Source organism: Podarcis liolepis, assembly GCF_965112155.1.
Source record: "Podarcis liolepis genome assembly, chromosome: 13".
Classification (NCBI taxonomy): Eukaryota; Metazoa; Chordata; class Lepidosauria; order Squamata; family Lacertidae; genus Podarcis; species Podarcis liolepis.
This window is the reverse complement of record NC_139573.1, coordinates 40,699,842-40,718,869: the sequence shown is the minus strand read 5'-3', so window position 1 is coordinate 40,718,869 and position 19,028 is coordinate 40,699,842. Positions and strand designations below refer to the sequence as shown.

The window sequence follows — 19,028 nt, the reverse complement described above, 5'->3', positions numbered from 1 at the left end:
ACCTTCCCTCCCTGCTAGCAATACAATCCTATGCATGCTTACGTAAAAGTAAATTTTATTGAGAGTACATTTCTTATTATGTTTTTATATTCTGCTGGAAGCCGCCCAGAGTGCCTAGGGAAACCCAGCCAGATGGGCGGGGTAATAATAATAATAATAATAATAATAATAATAATAATAATAATAATAATAGACTCCCATTCTAGGTAAGTGTGTATAGCATTGCAGCCTAAAGCAGATTTGGATGAAATCCTAATTTTAGACGCCTTTGTTGGAATCCCCATCTGGAAAAAAAAGTTTGAAGTCTGATATTTTGATACGGTTTGAGTCCATTCTGTGTTTCCCAGAAATGTTCACCTTTCAGCTATTTTTGTTTTCCTTTCAACATTAGCCAGGCCTTTTTAGAATTAATTTTGCTTCTGTTGATTGTTTTTATCTGGCTTCTAAGATCTCGCTGCCTTTTCATTACTGCGCTTCGTAATGGTTTTGATTGGTTGTACCTGCTTCATAATTGCTTTGCATTTTCTTTTTATGTAAGCTGCCCCGGGAATTTTTATGGAACGGTAATTTGCAAATACTTATAATAAATGCTATAAATACAACATCCAATCTCTGATGCCCCAGGGAAAGGATGAGGGGAAATCCTTCCTTACTTCATTGGATCGTGATGGAATCACAGAGATGGAAATCGCCCAAACATCTCCATGAATTTATGCAACTGTGTCAAGGCGCTTTGCTCCCCTGTTTGCCAGCCTAAACTGACTGCCAAAACATAACAAGGAATTCCACATTTAAAAAAACCAATGTATATGTTTAAGGGTGTTAGGCAGGCCACAACAGTGGAAATAGGCTAAATAAAATTGTGAACAAGGAGGGTATCTTGTTGGCAAAACCAAGTTTATTTTTGCGGGAGACGGTACCAGATAGAAATGTCATGTCCAACCAAGGAGCATTTCTCCCTTTGTGTAGAGAGAATATAATCGAGCAATTTGCCATTGCAGCAGACTTCTTCCAAGGTCTCTGATATTGTCTGCCATTTACGTAAGTGGGTACCGTTTGCATTCCTAAGCTAGGCACTCAGATGGCAACAGTTTTAAAAGAGTGCAAAATATTAGATATACACACAAATATACTGTGGTCCATGTCAGGGAAAAGGTGCATCTTAACATTTACGGGCAATTCCTACAATTCAGGTGTCCACTGGGAACGTATGTGTCATGTGCCTTTTTTAAACAATCGAACAGCTGGTTTTCTTTTTCAGATGGATTGAGCACGACATCTCAACGTTTACTGGAGGCATCTGGTTGTTCTTGAGATTAACCAGTAAGTATTAGAATTTCCTGAAATTTCTTACTGGGCATCTTAAAATCTTACAGCTAAACATTAACATGCAGTACATTTATGGCACTCAGTACAATATATTAAGGGACGCGGATGGCGCTGTGGGTTAAACCACAGAGCCTAGGACTTGCTGATCAGAAGGTCGGTGGTTCGAATCCCTGCGACGGGGTGAGCTCCTGTTGCTCGGTCCTTGCTCCTGCCAACCTAGCAGTTCGAAAGCACATCAAAGTGCAAGTAGATAAAGAGGTACCGCTCCGGCGGGAAGGTAAACGGTGTTTCCGTGCGCAGCTCTGGTTCGCCAGAAGCGGCTTAGTCATGCTGGCCACATGACCCGGAAGCTGTACGCCGGCTCCCTCGGCCAATAAAGCAAGATGAGCGCTGCAACCCCAGAATCGGCCACGACTGGATCTAATGGTCAGGGATCCCTTTACCTTACCTTACAATATATTATGTTTTCAAGCATTTAAAAGGGTGTCATAAAGAAAATAAAGGCCACTAAAGAATTGGGATGGGCAGTTGGTTTAGGGCGACTGCAGGGGAGGTGGGAAAATAATGAAGGCGTCTGAGATTGTCCAAAGTGCTTTCGCCCTTGCCTCTGAAGGCAGCTTCCATCTTGGGAGGTTTTCACAGAACGGTTGGACAGGCATCTTTCAAGGATGCTCTATTTATCAATCCCTGTCTCTGAAGTAAGGGCGAAGGTGAGATGATCCTACAGATACCCCATAACACTGTGAATCTGTAGTAAGTTGGGCAAGGATTTGATGGTATTTAGCCTAGTAAGTTGGGCAAGTTTGATGGTATTTAGCTTAGAGCTTGTTTTTACTGCCAAAGCTCAACTCAGCCACTGTCTCCCTTCGATGGCTCATCCTCCAAAATTCATTTGCGTCACCTGGAAAGTTGGCACAGATGCTGATTTTTGGATTCACACAGGCAAAACGGCGGTGGCATCTCATTGGTTCACTTCAGCTGTGGCCTGCCCACTGACTGGAAGCTAGCTGCCAACATTATCGGCTGCCAAGTTTTGTTCTTTTTAAACATCTGAAGCTTGCAGTCAAAATTTTGGGTGATGAAAACGAAATCCAGTCTCTAAAAATACTTCTGGGTGCGAGTTCCAGAGTTGGAGAGCAGCCGCCAAGAAAGCCTCTCTGGGTTCACTTATCTGAGTGCTCTTGTGATGAGACCCCAGGGAACTCGTTCCATTTTGTTTCCTGATAATGGTGGGTTTTTGAAACAACCCCAAACCGTGCCACAAAATGTTCACAGCCTTCCTTGCGTTCTTGGAGGGGAATGACTTCTTGTTTTCACATTTTACTTCATTCTGGTACAGGTATGAGCCTTGAACAGAGAACCTGTGGAGGTTCAAGTGTGTAGGTCGCAGCTGTTAACTCTCCCCACACTGAATTACAGTGAATTATTTTGGTTGCTTCTGCCCTTTCCTTCTTCAGGGATACATATATATTGCAGCTCAGGACCGCAATACCTTAAGGACTGCCTGTCTCCATATGAACCTACCTGGACCCTGAGATAATCTTCTGAGGCCCTTCTGAGGTCCGGAGGGTGGCAACATGAAAATCAGCCTTTTCTGCATGCTCCCCCTAGGGAGGTTTGGTCATTATACACCTTTAGGTGCCAGGCAAAATCCAGGCCCCTGGCTGATTGACATCCAATGCCCTTTTAATAAGTGTTTGGGAGTGTTATTGGGTTGCTCTTTTTTTGTTTTTATTATGTATGTTATATTGTGATTTTTTTCCCTTCTTGTTAACTACCCTGAGACCTCCAGGTATACAGTGGTACCTTGGTTCTCAAAACGCCTTGGTACTCAAACAACTTGGAACCCAAACACTGCAAACCCAGAAGTAACTGTTCCGGTTTGCAAACTTTTTTCAGAAGCCGAACGTGCTCCATTTTGAGTGTTACACTTCCAGTTTGAGTGTTACGCTGAGGTCTGCCTGTTTTTGCTATTCATTTTGCGTTTTTGTGGCTTTTTTGTGACTGTGTGGAACCCAGTTCAGCAACTGATTGTGTGACTGCAGTACGTTGTTTATTGCTTTCATTTTATGGATCAATGGTCTCGTTAGATAGTAAAATTCATGTTAAATTGCTGTTTTAGGGGTTGATTTTAAAAGTCGGGAACAGATTAATCCATTTTGCATTACCTTCTATGGGAAAGCGCGCCTCAGTTTTGGAACGCTTTGGTTTTGGAACGGACTTCCGGAACAGATTAAGTTTGAGAACCAAGGTACCACTGTATACAAATTTAATTAGCAACAACAACATATAAGGTATCTTAGGTGTTTCACTTAAACAAGACCTGCCTGCACTTTGAGATCAGCAGATGAGGCCCTCATATGAGTCCCTGAGTGGGATGAAATACATGGTATGAGGGCCTGAGAAAGGGCTTTTTTGGTGGTGGCTCCTTGCAAGTAGAACTCCCTACTGAGGTATGTCTGGCCACACCTCTCTATGGTTATGTGCACATCGCAGCTGACTCCGGCTTCAGTATGCTCCCCCTGCTGGTGTTTGAAGCCGAGTGCACATGTCGGCCGCACTCTGTAGGTGTCCTGTAGCTTCTTAAGAAGTGCCCCCTTCGATGCACCAGCTTCTATCCCTTTAGAAAACAGAAGCTGAGGTGTGTGTACATTTCAGGCAGCTATTGCGCATGGGGCAGGCGACAGCTTCATTGAATTGGAGTTCAGCACAGGGAAATAAATCAGGTTATGGGCTTTGGGTGGAGACATCCTTGCTCCATTTATGGAGCAATGTAAGAATGCACCTGAGACTCAGCAACGGTGGGAAAGGGGGAGCAGAATGGACTCACTGCATTTCAAACAACTAACGCGTACATGTCTATAGCTTCAGGCAGTTAGTCAAGAAAACACCTATTTTTGGGAGGGTATTTGGAGAAGGAGACCCCTGGTTGCTGCTTCTGCTCTTAGCAATTGCCGTTCAGTGATTTGTTGTGTGTTTTTAATGGACTGTGGTATGTATGTATGTATGTATGTATGTATGTATGTATTTTATGTATTTTATGTATTCTTATCTACTTGTTTTTCTTGTACGCTGCCTTGTGGCCTGTGCAAGAAGAAGCCATTAAATAAATAAATAAGTGATCCCAAGCTGCATTTCAAATGTGGTGAATTGCCTACAGTATTAGGAGCAAATGTGCAAAAAAGTGTGTAGATTACTGTATGCGTCTAAATTGCTGTGTGTACACGTGTTGGGAAGTTGCAGCCAAGTGTGACTTTTCAGAACACGTAAATCCAATAAAACAGATGTATACAGTGGTACCTCAGGTTAAGTACTTAATTCGTTCCAGAGGTCCGTTCTTAAGCTGAAACTGTCATTAACCTGAAGCACCACGTTAGCTAATGGGGCCTCCTGCTGCTGCCATGCCGCCAGAGCACAATTTCTGTTCTTATCCTGAAGCAAAGTTCTTAACCCGAGGTAATATTTCTGGGTTAGCGGAGTCTGTAACCTGAAGCGTCTGTAACCTGAAGTGCTTGTAACCTGAGGTACCACTGTACTAGATACACACACACACACATATATACATTTTCCCCAGAAATTTCAGCATGGCACCGCTGTGCAATTAGAAAATGCCATTCCCTATGAAGCAGCCCCAAACCTGGTCCTTACCTTGCAACTACTTACACCGTACGTAACTGCTCCAGTCATCAAACTGCTTCCCCCATGTTAAACCGGTCTCCTTTCATCCCCTGATATGTTCGAAACTGTTTCATCTTCATTTAAGTTCCCTGAACCTTTCCCCTTTCTTTTGCAATGACAACACGCCAGCCTGCCGGGCTCTAGAAACAGAAACACTTTGCAAGACAGGTGCTCCTCTGCAAACCGTTCCAACTAAGCTTTGCAGAAGCTGAGCTGCTAGAACAGATCAAACCAAGGCAACCACTCCCTCTCTCCGTTTTGGTGCCATGGGTCAAATAGAGGGCACAGGGTGGGTAGGGGTCTTCAAGGTTAGGAGGAGGGGTCTAAATCTTGTACGTACGGTGGTACCTCCGGTGACGAACTTAATTTGTTCCGGAGGTCCGTTCTTAACCCGAAACCATTCTTAACCTGAGGTGCGCTTTCACTAATGGTGCCTCCCGCTGTGCCACTGGCGTGCAACTTCCAATTGCATCCCGAGGCAAAGTTCGCTACCAGGAGACCTACTTCCGGGTTAGCGGAGCTCATAACCTGAATTCGTAAGGAGGATGGTACATAACACGAGGTTCCACTGTATTTAGTTTCAAGTTTAATCCTATGCAACAGCAAAAAAGGTAAAGGGACCCCTGACCATTAGGTCCAGTCGTGACCGACTCTGGGGTTGCGGCGCTCATCTCGCTTTATTGGCCGAGGGAGCCGTACAGCTTCCGGGAAATGTGGCCAGCATGACTAAGCTGCTTCTGGCAAACCAGAGCAGTGCACGGAAACGCCATTTACCTTCCCGCTGGAGTGGTACCTATTAATCTACTTGCACTTTGACGTGCTTTCAAACTGCTAGGTTGGCAGGAACAGGGACCGAACAACGGGAGCTTACCCCGTCGCAGCGATTCGAACTGCCGACCTTCTGATCAGCAAGTCCTAGGCTCTGTGGTTTAACCCACAACGCCACCTGCGTCCCAATGCAACAGCATAGTTGTCAACTTTTCCCTTTTCTTGCGAGGAATCCTATTTGGAATAAGGGGATTTCCCTTAAGAAAAGGGAAACGTTGACAGCTATGATACAGCAAGCTGAAAGCCCTGGTGTGTGTGTGTGCGCGCGCATGTGTGCATGTTCAGGTTATATGTGCTATTTGTGCACAAGTTTGAATGTTATTGATGTGGACGAGAACAAAGTCATTGAGTGTGCACTGGTTTAAGTAAACCTTCTGTGGTCTCCGGCTTATAATTTGTGTCTTGTTTTGCCTCTGCTTCCTGACCCTGGCATTGTCACCTTCTGCCTCCAGGAGAAGGCTTTGACCTCTGACCCCTGTTTGACCCAGACATGGCCTAGGTTCATAGAGAACATTGGTACAGTATATCCTCCTGCTTGCAGGTCGCACCTTCGGCTGTGTCTACACATTTTTGCACTCATCCTTGGGCTGAGTTCTGCAAGGCATGAGAGCACTGCAAGTACATGCCTTGCTACCCTTTTTTGCTCCATGGCACTGTAAGTCAAATCTCCCTTTTCTTTTCTTTTTAAAACAACAACTCCTAGAAAGACGTTTCCAAATTGTTTGGAGCAGCATGCACCTTGAGCAGTGGCAATAACATTCCCCCCCCCTTCAGCCTACATTATTGATTTTATTCTGTGAACTGCCCTGACATCTTATGATGAAGAAGTTATAAATCTAATAAATCTAATACATAAATAAATGATTTGGGCTGGGTGTGGTCAGAGAATTCAACACATTCGTCGCAGAACGATAGCACCGTCTGAACGGTCTTGCCCAGGAACTGGGAGCTCTGTTTTGGATAGAGATTCTTCTTTTTTGCAAAGCTGATCTTCCTGCGACGACTGCTCTTTGCATCTACGGAGCACAGTTAATCCGCAAACACCACTTGCCCCTCCCGACTAACTGTCTGAAGCTATAGCCCTTGCAACAGCTCTCTCCCGTTTCTACAGATTGGGACACACCATTCGATTCACGTCAGTTGAAGGATGCGGAAAACCTCCACTGGATTGCACTGACTATGCCTAGTCTGTTTGCCAACAATACCGCTTAATGGCAATTGAATGATGAAATACGCGCAGCTAACACATCAGATGTGTTAACGGAAGCCAATTAGGACAAGCAGAAACGACAAAGCAGCAGGTAGAAAGTTAGCGAGATAAATCGTTTCCTTATAGCACGGATCTCTCTACTATACATGCAGGCAGTTCGTATTAGAGGGTGAAGCTAAATATCTTGCCTATGCTGCTTGCATTTTGCACACATTGCCGTGTATCCCTCCCCCAGCACAATCCTTGCCTCATCCCCAGAATTCCAGGCAAGTTGGAAACTGTGCAAACATTCCTGCTCTTTTCTATTTTCCCCGTGTTACTGCCACTCCATCCTTGTTTCCCAGAACCACACCTCTAAATAGTTCCTCTAGAAGAGGTACCACCTGCACCGTGAATTTCAGACTTTGCAGCTGGAGTAAACTGGATCCTTTTAACCCGACAAGTCTAAATTTGGCCCCATATCCAGAACTGCATTCCTAATTACATTATTTCTTTTTTAAACTGCTGGTTAGACTGGAGAATTAGGGAGGTGTTGTTTGTTTGCTTGTTTGAAACAATGAGGTATAAGCATTTTAAAAGGTAGAAGAGGATTGCGACTCTCCCAGCTACCTGGGTTTAAAAGTCTGTGGCTTGCTGCTGATCTACAGCGTCCACCTCATTGCTGAAATAGAGCAAAGTAATTTATTTAAATACTTGCAAGCATTTGTGTTCTTTCAGATAGCGTTGCTCAGTGTTTGTTAAACCGCCAAACCGTGAAGGGGCTTGAATGGGTATGTTTCAGGCTATAGAATCTGCCTCTATCACATTGTTTGAAGGTTGTATTAGGCTGCAATTCTATTACACACTTACCTGGAAATAAGTCCCATTGAACTCAATGGAGCTTACTTCTGAGCTGACAGGCATGTGGTTAATTTACTGTCTAAGCTCTTCCCAAATGTATTTATCCTGCAGGGGGAGTTGCAAGGGCTCTCTGGCTTGGTCCAGATTTGAAATTCAGCTCTTTGCAACCCACTTCTTAATATCTGGTGAAAAATGCAAGGAGGAGGAACTAACACTTTCTATGTGGTCTCTCCAATGTGGTGCCCATGGGCACCACAGCATCCTGACACCATCCTTGGCTCATGTCAAAGCTCTATGTCTCTCCAAATTTTTATTTTTATATTTTATATTTATTTATTTATTGCTTGCTGTTGGTGCTTTTTCTTCTTCAGGAGGCAAGCACTGCCTTTTTTTATGTCTGTGTTTTATTTGTTTTGGGATGTGTACAGGTGTTTCAGCTGTTTTGTCTGAACATCGCTAGGTTTTCTCCTGGGAAATGAGTATTTCACGATCTCCGCAATAATTTCTCCCAATATCCCGAAAGGTTGGGGAGCCCTGCGTTATGTCAGCCGAAAACAATAAACTGGACTGGAAGGGGAGGGAAGTAAAAGACGAAAAGGCAGAAAATATCCAGCAAGATTAGAGTAAAAAGATAGATCCAGGTTTAGAACATACATATCAGCTTGTGACAAAGGTACACTCACGTTCAACCGCACATTAATGCGCTCAAATCTGCAATCACCTTTAAACGAAAAGCAAAACAAAGTTTGTGGTCTTAGTACTCAACAAAATTCTTATAGTATTTGCCGTCCTACTTCATAATGGTCGAAGCAAAAAGTTCAATTCAGACAATGATATATTGCCTCCCTGAAATGGTTGCTGACCCTTTAAAAAACCGATCTCCTAAAATATGTTGAATGCAAACCCTGTTAAATTACGTATGTTACGTCATCTAGATTCTCGGAACCAGAAATTTCATCCTTTGTTTTCTATGGGAGCATTGAAGATACCCCTTAGTGGATCTGAGGAGGTGGGGACAGGTTTTTTTGGGAAACTATAGGGAACGAAGGGAATTAATCCCTTCTTATTGCCATTATTTGAGAATGCTAAAAGAACAGATCTTGTCACTGAAATATCTAGATACTTCTTTGTGTTTCAAAAGTGGTTAACTTAATTAAGATTTAGGGGCCTGTTTTGGTCAGAAAACCCAACTGGACTCCCTGAAAGCTGTGTTTGGTAACCAAATGCATCTCTCATTGGTGATTTCTCCAATTTTAACAAAGCTTATAACTGATGTTGTTCAGAGGTGCCCAATAAACAATGCAAGAAGCTGGTTTTATGAAACGGGGGTTAAGAGAGATCTGATTAATCTAAGTGAAGGGATGTTGAATTGAAGAAATATCGTGGCTGTGCCCTCAGTATATGACTCATGTCCATAGAGCAAGGGAAACGGGCTTGTTTTTGTCGGCATTTAAGTCTCTATATTATTCCCACATAACGAGACAATAATAATATAAAATACTGCCCAATGTGCTAAATGTTCGTTCTTCCATGTTTTTAAAATAGGGAAACCAAGCAGAGATCTAGAGTAAACATCGAATTTCAAAATACGGTCCCTTTTTAGCCTATTTCCACAGTCTACTTTAGCTCATTTCTTTGTTGTGTCGGCTTAGAAAGGACTTAAGGAATGAATAATATGAAAAGGACTCTTGAAAGATGGAAGAGAGGCTTCTTTAGGTGTTACTCAAGTTAACATTGCTTTTGTGATTTCTAGTCACATTAGGCTGAGCATTTTCCACCACATATACTTCAAGGAAGAATCTTAACAGATCAGGAGAGAAAATGCCAGGAAAGGGATACTGAATTATTAAATGCTGACATCTTTCAATGAACCTTAGATTTGCCTTTACTGTAAGTCTCTGCCCCCCAAAATACAAAGTCTTTGACCACATTTTCTTTAGTGATTATCTTTTTGGTTTGTTGGAACCTAGAAACAACTCCAGTAGGAGCGAAAATTGCTTATTTGCTTTTCCGTGCAAAGCAGCGAAGTAAAATTCCAAGCCGTTACAAAAATCTTCGTCAAATCAGAACTTGCAACTTGCTCGGTTTTCGTTAACCGTGTTTCTGTAGCCCAATGACTTTACATATGACCAAATCATTATTATTAAAGAGAACAATTGTAGCATAGCCAAAGAAAACAGAAACACACTACCCATTCAGGTCAAGTACTTAAGAGGAGACTGAAGGATGGTCACATTATTTAAAACGAAAAGACACATCTGATGAATGGCCTTTTAAAAAACATTGTCAGTATTCCATTGTGGTCCTTGCCAAAACACGTAATAACAATGATTCTGAATTATACTTCTCCCTCTGAGATGCCATCCTTTCATTCAACTGGCTTTGCAACATTCTCGTCCGCTGCCTAAAAATTCAGAGGCGTTATATGAAGCTGCTGAGGCTGGGAGGCGAACTATCAAGCTATCAATGCAAAAAAATATTAAGAAGCACCTCACCCTTCCAAAGCGAGAAACCTTGCATTAACTGTGGGGAAAGTGGGAGAACAGAAACGTGTGAATGAAAGCAGGGCACTAAGAGGGAGAATTGAGGATGTGCAGAGACAGGATGGAAATGGGCAAAACAAGCTGCCAAAAGTTTGAGACGAGGGGGAAAAGTTTCGTCTTACCACCAAATGGGATAACCGGCTAAAACCTTGGCATCAGCGAGGAGGAAAGCTAAAATTAATCCGAGCACGTGGTAATCCATTAGTCCAGGCTTGGTGCTGAGGAGAAGACCGCTCTCCCCGAAGTTTGCAGAAAAACATTTAAGTACAAAAAAACCAAGTAAATAAAAAAAACACCAGGCCCTTTCTACCCCCACCCACCCACCCCCACCAAAAGCAGCCCAGGGAAAAGTCTTCCCGAAGTGGGGGGAATGACTTTATGCCTTGTCAGAAATGCACCTCACTGAACCTTTTCCCCCACCCACCCCCGACGATCTACCCAAAGCTTCTATTAAAAAGTGCTGCGCTTTGGGGATGTCAGGAGACAGCCAATCGGATTGCATGGCCTAAGGTAAGGGATGAGCCTATAGTTCAGAGCTGTCAATCATTCCAACATCTCTCTCTCTCTCTCTCTTTCTCTCTCTCTTAACCCCCCCCCTTGCTTTTGCAACTTTATTCCTACCGCTTGCCAAGGGAAGGGAACAGACAAACCTTGAAAGACAGTTTTCCAGGCTAACAAGATTTCTTCTTTATATATATTTATATATATATATATATTAAAAATATATCCCAGGGATGTGCATTGCATGGCCCATCTGGTGTGACACGATAAGGCAAGCCTCGTGGAAGGTAAGGAAGGGGGGGCGGGAAGGGGGAGGGAGTAGCCGGATTCTGAATTTCGTTTCAGTGCAGGAAAATGCACTAGATGCAGCTACATGGCAAAAAGCAAAATTCAGTGCAGGTCCACGTTAACTAGGCACCGAGTGACCCATTCCTATTTTATTTAGACGTCTTTCCCACCCTAGCTCAAGGGCTCAGGTCTGGTTGAAATTCAGCTTTCGCTCACATTCTTCGCAGGGCACTTTAGAGTCTGAGGAGAGCAGCTCACTGGGGTGAGGAGAGATTCTCGTCTCCTTCACAGAGGTTTATCTCACAACTACGAGTGGCATGGCATTTTGCCTATAGCAAAAGAATTTTGGGGGTTGGGGGGGGGATTTTTGTACACTTGATGTCAGAAACTTCCTCTCCCTTTGCGTTCACGTCTGAATGTTGTTAAGGTGCGAGCAAGAAAGAGGGAGGCAGAGGCGTCTTGAAGGGGATGGACGCCAACAGCCGGTGCAGTTTCATGTTAAAAATTGACCGCATGGAAAATGCCCAAAGCGATTCATATGAGCAAGAACTTTGGGTGTTGTCTGTCAAACGGGTACACAATATGGACCTGCCTTATAAATTCACTGGGGGTGTGTGTCTTCTGTACAGTTACACTGACTTGGCAGGCTAAGGTGGTACAATTCTGGACAGCACCACTTCACATTGCAGGAGAGAGAGGATGTTTTCTGAATGCTTCCTGGCTTTAAACAGCGACACCCTGGGAGTAGTAAACAAGCGTATCAGAGAGAGAATTATGCTCACATTTCTCTCTGGCAGCCTGCGGTGGTTTTTTCATGCCAGCGGAAAGATTTAAATGAGGGAGAAAATTCAAAAATATGACACTGCCCTCACCTGAATTTTTAAGTTGTCCAGTGCAGAATCTTACCATCTCAGCCAACTTCTTCCTTCTTCCTAACACACAGAATGGGCCCTGAATTATAATATCTGTGGACACACACACACACACTGCTCACAGCCCACACAGAGACATGAGGGCATGTTGTGGCTTCTTAGACCATGTTAGGTCAATCCATGCGTGTGATCTGAAATCTAACGCCTTGCTCCGTGTCTTCCTTTTTCAGGAGCCACACTTCAGCTGCAGGAGCTGCTCCCTGAGTGAGCCTGCCTAGCCCAATCTCTGCTTGCTTCCCAGCAAATTTGGCCATCTGGGGAGGATTTGAAAGCTGGTTGGAGGTTTTATCCAAAAGCTGAAAGCCGGTGCATTTATTTTGGGGAGGCCACTTCACTCTTCACTTGCACCAGTTATTCTCAAATAATTGTTTCGCTGTATCTGTTGCTAGCTGCCTTGCACATCAAAATTGCTAGGAAAGATAAGCCATTGAACCCTTTAAATAAATAAAACATTGACACTAAGGGTGGGTGTTACAGTGCTCATACTGTAATATAACGGTAGATTCATTACATATGAAATGTCTCTTGGTGGATGGGGTTCTGCTCACGACCTGAGCTTTGTTTATTGCCGATTCAATCAAGATTGATTGATATTGATTGATTGATTGCCATATCTGAGGACTGACAGCTCATCACCAGTAGCAGCTATATGTGTGCATCTAGAGCGACTCCCTTCCCTTAAGTTTTCGGCTTGGCTCCCTTGCAAGAGAGATCTGTAGCTGCTTGCCCCACAAGCACATTTCCATAGCATCGCTTTTGCTCTCTGCGCGTAACATGACGTGGATGGCACAGCTAGATCCGGTGTGTGTCTGTAGATAAACAGATGGTTTTACCTCACAAGCAGGTGGGTACAGCTACAAGACCTTTCGGAGTTCCTACAGCACTCATGGATCATAGGGTGATTAACAAAGTGCGTTTTGTGACAGAGAGCGAGGATTTCAAATTTGATATACCGCAAGCAGCGGTTTACCACTCCAAAGGCACTAGTGAGCATGCGCAAGTTATGCAGCTCGCTTTAAAAAGAAGTTGTTATGTACTGAGGTTTTTACCCTGGGCCAGCAGGGGGATGCTGTAGATAGTTTTCACTCAGGTCCACATATGCAAATAAGGGATTGAAAGTAACATTCAGTGATTGGATAGTTACAGAAAATGGTTACTGTTGCGTTCTAATGGAGCTCTATATAAGCAGGCTGGCTGAACCCTTCAGTTCAGTTTTGTTCTGGCCTGTGAATAAACAAGAGCTGTTTGAAGAATCGCTGTGTCGCCTGATATGTTCACCCACAACTTAACAGAAGTAACTTCATAATATAAATGAATGCAAGTGACAAGCTGAAATGGTCGTTGCAGATTAATGTGCACATATCACATAACCCTGAATACTTGCCCCCCTTGAATACTTCTTTTTATTTAGCTACTTTATTGTATCAAACAATGCGGTGATTCAACTGCGGTAAATAGGCGCATTTCTGATTTCCTCCTTCCTTTCTTTAATTAGAGGAATAAAGGAAGCTTCCTTTAACTGAGGTAGATAGGTAGCCGTGTTGGTCTGCCATAGTCAAAATAAAAAAATTCCTTCCAGTAGCACCTTAAAGACCAACTAAGTTAGTTCTTGGTATGAGCTTTCGTGTGCATGCACACTTCTTTAACTGAGAGAGACCATATTGGCCTGCCTAGTTCAGCACTGTCTACATCCGGGATCGCCAACCTTTTTGGACCAGTGGGTATATTGGAATTGTCTTGTAGGCCGGTCACAAAATGGCTGTCTGGGGGGAGGCGCATGGCATAGCACAAAATGGCTCCAAAATGGCTCACTCATAGAGAGAAGCTCTTTACACCTCTCCTCCATTCAGAAAAGATGGGAAGCTGGGTACCCAACCCTGACCTCCAATGAAATGTGGACATGTTTAGGTGTGGGGTGTTCAGTGCAAGAGAAGCTGAGCCAATGCAAACAGGAACTGAGCAGGAATTTGTTTATGAAGTACAGTAGACGCTCGGGTTGCAAACGTGATTTGTGCGGGAAGCACGTTCACAACCTGCAGTGTTCGCCACCCACAGTGAAAGTGTGGGTCGTGATTTGGCACTTCTGCGCATGTGTAAAGTGTGATTTAGTGCTTCTGCGCAAGTGCTGAAACCCGGAAGTTACCTGTTCCAGTACTTCCGGGTTCGGAACGGTGCACAACCTGAAATCGCACAACTCGAAGCATCTGTAACCCGAGGTATGACTGTATCCCATTTGTGGGAATATTCACAGTGCCACAGGAGGTGCTTTTGAGGACTGGTGCTCATAGGTATCACGTTGACAATTCCTCTTCTACAATGACCAGTGGCAGTTTCCCAGGATTTAAGTTTTTTCCAGTCCTATCTGGTGGACACGTTGTGGGGATTGAATCCTTGCGATCCAAAACATGCCACAGCCCATTTCGATGCATGTGTATCAGTTAAGAGGGGACTGTAACCTACTACACCAAGGGTTGCCAACATGGCACCCTTGGTGGTTTTCACTGGCCCTGCAAACTCTTCCCCCCGCTTTTTAAAGCAAGTCTCTAGCTCTCTTAGAGAGAAAGTTATGAGGCAAAAGGCACAGGTAGCTTCCAAGTGATTTCTGTGGAATGAGAGTGGTGTTCGGACCACCTTGCAAAAAACCCCACCATAATGACAGACAGCCTAATAGTAAAATAATCATCATAATAACAGCGCTTGCCTCCAGTGTGCTCCCCGTAGGGTTCCCATCAGGGCATTTGGCTCTTTACTTTGGGCAGGCGGCATGTGGAACTATGTGGACAATGAAAAGACCCAGCAGGAATCTATTTTTCTTCTGTTCAGGACAGCACAGGTCCAGTTTGAGCATCCGGTGAGCAAACTCCATGCCATTGCTTCCAGGGGCGCACAAGCAAATTTCACCTAACCCGTCCTGTTGCAGCCTGGCTCGGGAAAGAAGGGTCATGTTTTCCATAAAGCTGACTAGCTCTCAACTCCTGGGCTCCTTTGGGAGGGAAGGCACGATATATATATATATATATATATATATATATATATATATATATATATATGTGCTATGTTTTTTCTCTCCTACAGAAAGCCCTCCCTCGCTCCCACCCTAACCCTAGGAAAAAGCCAGAGTGGAAATGGCCGGTGGATTTTGCCACAGGGCGCATGACGCGTCCGAGGAGAGTTTGCCTGTACTTGTCCCGCATTCTGCAGCATAATCAGCCGGCTGGCCTTGCAAAGGTGAAAGCCATCTCCGAAGCAGCTGCCTTGACTTCCACGAAATCTACCCTGAGGGGGAGAGTTTTGCGCTGGTTTTGGAAGTCAGGTGAACAATTAGAATGCAGGCAAAGGAATGATCGGTTGTGTCTAGGAGAGTCGGCAGAAAACAAAAAACTCCTGATCCGAAAAGCCAGACAGGAAGAGGAAAGGGCACAGCCGGAGGCTGTACTGTGCCAGCTTGTCACATTCAGGAGATCAGGATGACAGGGCACAAAATCTGACTCTTAAAACTCAAAAAGATGTAAAACCATCTCCGATGAATTGGGTTGGGGTCCTATCTAGCTCAGCAGAGGTGGCTGACAGTGCATAGTGCTGATTGGCCCCTGCAACCACCACAAAGAAGTTTTGCAACTTAATTTTAAATTTATTTACTGTCGTGTGTTTTTTTTTTAAGAAAGCAAAGAGGAGATATTTAAATAAATAAAAAACACAGCATGAACAGGACATGAGGACATAGGAAGAAGAGTCCATTTGGCCCAGCATCTTCTCAGAATGGCCAACCGGGTATCTCCAGGAAATTCGGGGAATGAAAGCAATAAGAACCCTCCCTGCTGTCGTCCCCCGACCTCCGGGCAGCCAATATTCAGAGGAAGGTTAAACTGTAAACCTAGCTATCCTATCTCTGCTATATTCGAAAGGGATTGAAATTCTGTGCTTGAGAAAAGTTGGATGATATGGCCTGCGTTGTTAATTCTGTAGCTTAAGAAAAATTACAGGGGGTTCTCTTGTTTTGCATATTTTCTTGCTAATTTAAGCTGCTTTGCATACTTTGCTTTCTGTTTCTGCTAATCATGCTAATCCGTTAATCACGGGGAAAGCGAAGGAGCTTCGCAGGCCACTGCAGTGAAGTGGCTGACAGACGGATGAGGCACCATCCACTAGGAAGTCCCCTCATGGAAGCATCCCATTCATTTCAATAAACCTTTTATTATTGGTGTTCTTTTTAACATCATAGCTTTCCATAGATTACATCCCACATTTAGTCACTGAGACGGTGGCAGGGATGTTGTTTGGATTTTGTGCCTCGGACGTTGAAATAAAATGGCCCAGTCTTGGTTTGAAGGAGGGGGATTCAAAGTGGGTTACTTCTGAGGAAGAATTTGAGCTGCCATATTGAAGAGCGAATGTAATGCTGTGGTTAACATTGAAGAATCGGGAAGCTCGTTTCCCCCCTCATCCCTGTCATAAAACTCACTCGGTGGCCATGAATGGAGACTACCAAATGTTGCTTGACTCCTTTCAGCCACAGCAGGGATGATGGAAATTGTGGCTCAGAGGAAATAGCTGTGTTGATTAGAGCATGGTGCTGAAAACACCACGGTTGCAGGTTCGATCCCCGTATGGGGCAGCTGCGTATTCCTGCATCGCAGGGGGTCGAACCAGATGATCCTTAGGGTCCCTCCCAATTCGACAACTCTATGATTCTAGGATGCAGGTTCCCTGTCCCTGCCTCAGACAAACCGCTTTGCCTCAGACTGGGTTAAACCACAGAGCCTAGGACTTGCCAATCAGAAGGTCGGCGGTTCGAATCCCCATGACAGGTGAGCTCCTGTTGCTGGGTCTCTGCTCCTGCCCACCTAGCAGTTTGAAAGCACGTCAATGTGCAAGTAGATAAATAGGTACCGCTCCGGCGGGAAGGTAAACGGCTTCTGGCGAACCAGAGAAGTGGCTTAGTCATGCTGGCCACATGACCCGGAAGCTGTACGCCGGCTCCCTCGGCCAATAAAGTGAGATGAGCACCGCAACCCCAGAGTCGGCCACGACTGGACCTAATGGTCAGGGGTCCCTTTACCTTTTTACCTGTAATAAATACGAGGGCAACATTACCGAGGTGCCATTCAGGGTTGTAAGAGTTGCAAGATAAGGAATGTGTAGTGCTCTGAAAACTAAAAAATTGTGTATACACACCAACCTCGGTTGTCAAACGGCTCTGTTTTTGAATGTTTCAGCTCCCAAATGCCAAAAACCTGGAAGTAAATGGTCTGGTTTTCTAACATTTTCCAGAAGCTGGATGTCCGACACGACTTCTGATTGAGTGCAAGGATTACGTTCGACAACTGAGGTTTAACTGTATAAAAGAGAGTGACTGTGCCTTTCCAGATACCGCTCAGCTACGGCTCCCATCTTCCCTGACTGGGCTGATGGGGGTTGGAATTCAATATCTGGAAGGCCACACAGAAAACCTTTTAATTGTAGCATCCCTTTTCGGGAACAACCTCCCACTAAATATCCATGAGGCACCTTCACTGATTTGGGTGCCAGGTTCTTTCCCCACCCCACCCCCTTGCAGTGAAAGGGCTTTGTCCTTTGGCTCAGTTTTAATGCCGCTTAATGATTTTGTGTCTTCACTTTTGCTTTTATTCGTTGGCATTCAGCATTTGAATTGTTTGATTATACATCTGGCTAAACGCATGCCACTTTGGGTACACAGGTACAAAGGTAAAGGGTAAAGGGACCCCTGACCGTTAGGTCCAGTCGTGACCAACTCTGGGGTTGCGGTGCTCATCTCGCTTTATTGGCCGAGGGAGCCGGCGTACAGCTTCTGAGTCATGTGGCCAGCATGACTAAGCCTAGGGCTTGCCAATCAGAAGGTTGGCAATTCAAATCCCTGCAACAGGGTGAGCTCCTGTTGCTCAGTCCCTGCTCCTGCCAACCTAACAGTTCAAAAGCACGTCAAAGTTCACCACCCTCTATAGGCACTTCCTATCAGTTGATGTCAAACCAGCGTACCACACCGTGGTGCAATATGAAAGGACACTTTCTATTGTGGACTGGTAGAAGGAGATTGGGACGCGGGTGGCGCTGTGGGTTAAACCACAGAGCCTAGGGCTTGCTGATCGAAGGTTGGCGGTTCGAATCCCCGCGACGGGGTGAGTTCCCGTTGTTTGGTCCCAGCTCCTGCCAACCTAGCAGTTCGAAAGCACGTCAAAGTGCAAGTAGATAAACAGGTACCGCTCTGGCGGGAAGGTAAACGGCGTTTCCGTGCACTGCTCTGGTTCACCAGAAGCGGCTTAGTCATGCTGGCCACATGACCCGGAAGCTGTACGCCGGCTCCCTCGGCCAATAAAGCGAGATGAGTGCCGCAACCCCAGAGTTGGCCACGACTGGACCTAATGGTCAGGGGTTCACTTTATTTTACACTTAGAAGGAGATCATCAAATGTTGATTGACATCGTTCTTTCGCAATACTCTGAGCAGATGGAGTCTCTGTTGGGCTTTCTTAACCACCTGGGTTGTATTGATTTTCCAAGTAAGGTCTTCACTGAGAGAAACTTCATTGCCACTTCAACTGGACTTGGGCAAGGGGGTGGGCAGAGAAGAATCAGGGTAAGTGAACCCAACACTCTCTGCCCACTCAGAGGCAACAGAGATCTCAGAGAATGTGAGTGGAATAGAAATCACTGCCACGGTATACAAGATAGCTGGCACCAAGAATGAAGGGTTTGTTGAATTTTTCGGATTTCAAATTCCCCCCCCCCCAAAAAAAATGAGGGGTGATAAAAAGTTGTAGCATGAGTTGGGAATTCAAAATATATTTCGGTTAAATAAATTATTATCTAGTTTTGCTTGGTAAGTAAAATGTGCGTAAGATTGCATAGAAAATGATTGCTA

At 44.6% G+C, this 19,028-nt stretch overlaps 3 protein-coding genes and 1 long non-coding RNA gene across 4 annotated transcripts in view; 2 read left to right on the top strand and 2 right to left on the bottom strand.

Moving 5' to 3' along the window:
• WNT3 (Wnt family member 3) overlaps positions 1–10,714 on the bottom strand; it is a 52,519-nt gene extending 41,805 nt beyond the window's left edge. The window contains exon 1 of the mRNA XM_083470174.1: positions 10,551–10,714. Within this exon, the coding sequence (XP_083326300.1) occupies positions 10,551–10,630 (80 nt within the window). The 5' untranslated portion in view covers positions 10,631–10,714. The remainder of the gene's footprint in view (positions 1–10,550) is intronic.
• LOC310690621 (la-related protein 6-like) overlaps positions 1–19,028 on the top strand; it is a 166,408-nt gene that overhangs the window by 13,864 nt on the left and 133,516 nt on the right. The window lies entirely within an intron of this gene.
• Positions 1–19,028, bottom strand: part of LOC310690877 — a 237,370-nt gene that overhangs the window by 87,495 nt on the left and 130,847 nt on the right. The window lies entirely within an intron of this gene.
• NSF (N-ethylmaleimide sensitive factor, vesicle fusing ATPase) overlaps positions 1–19,028 on the top strand; it is a 271,739-nt gene that overhangs the window by 149,079 nt on the left and 103,632 nt on the right. The window lies entirely within an intron of this gene.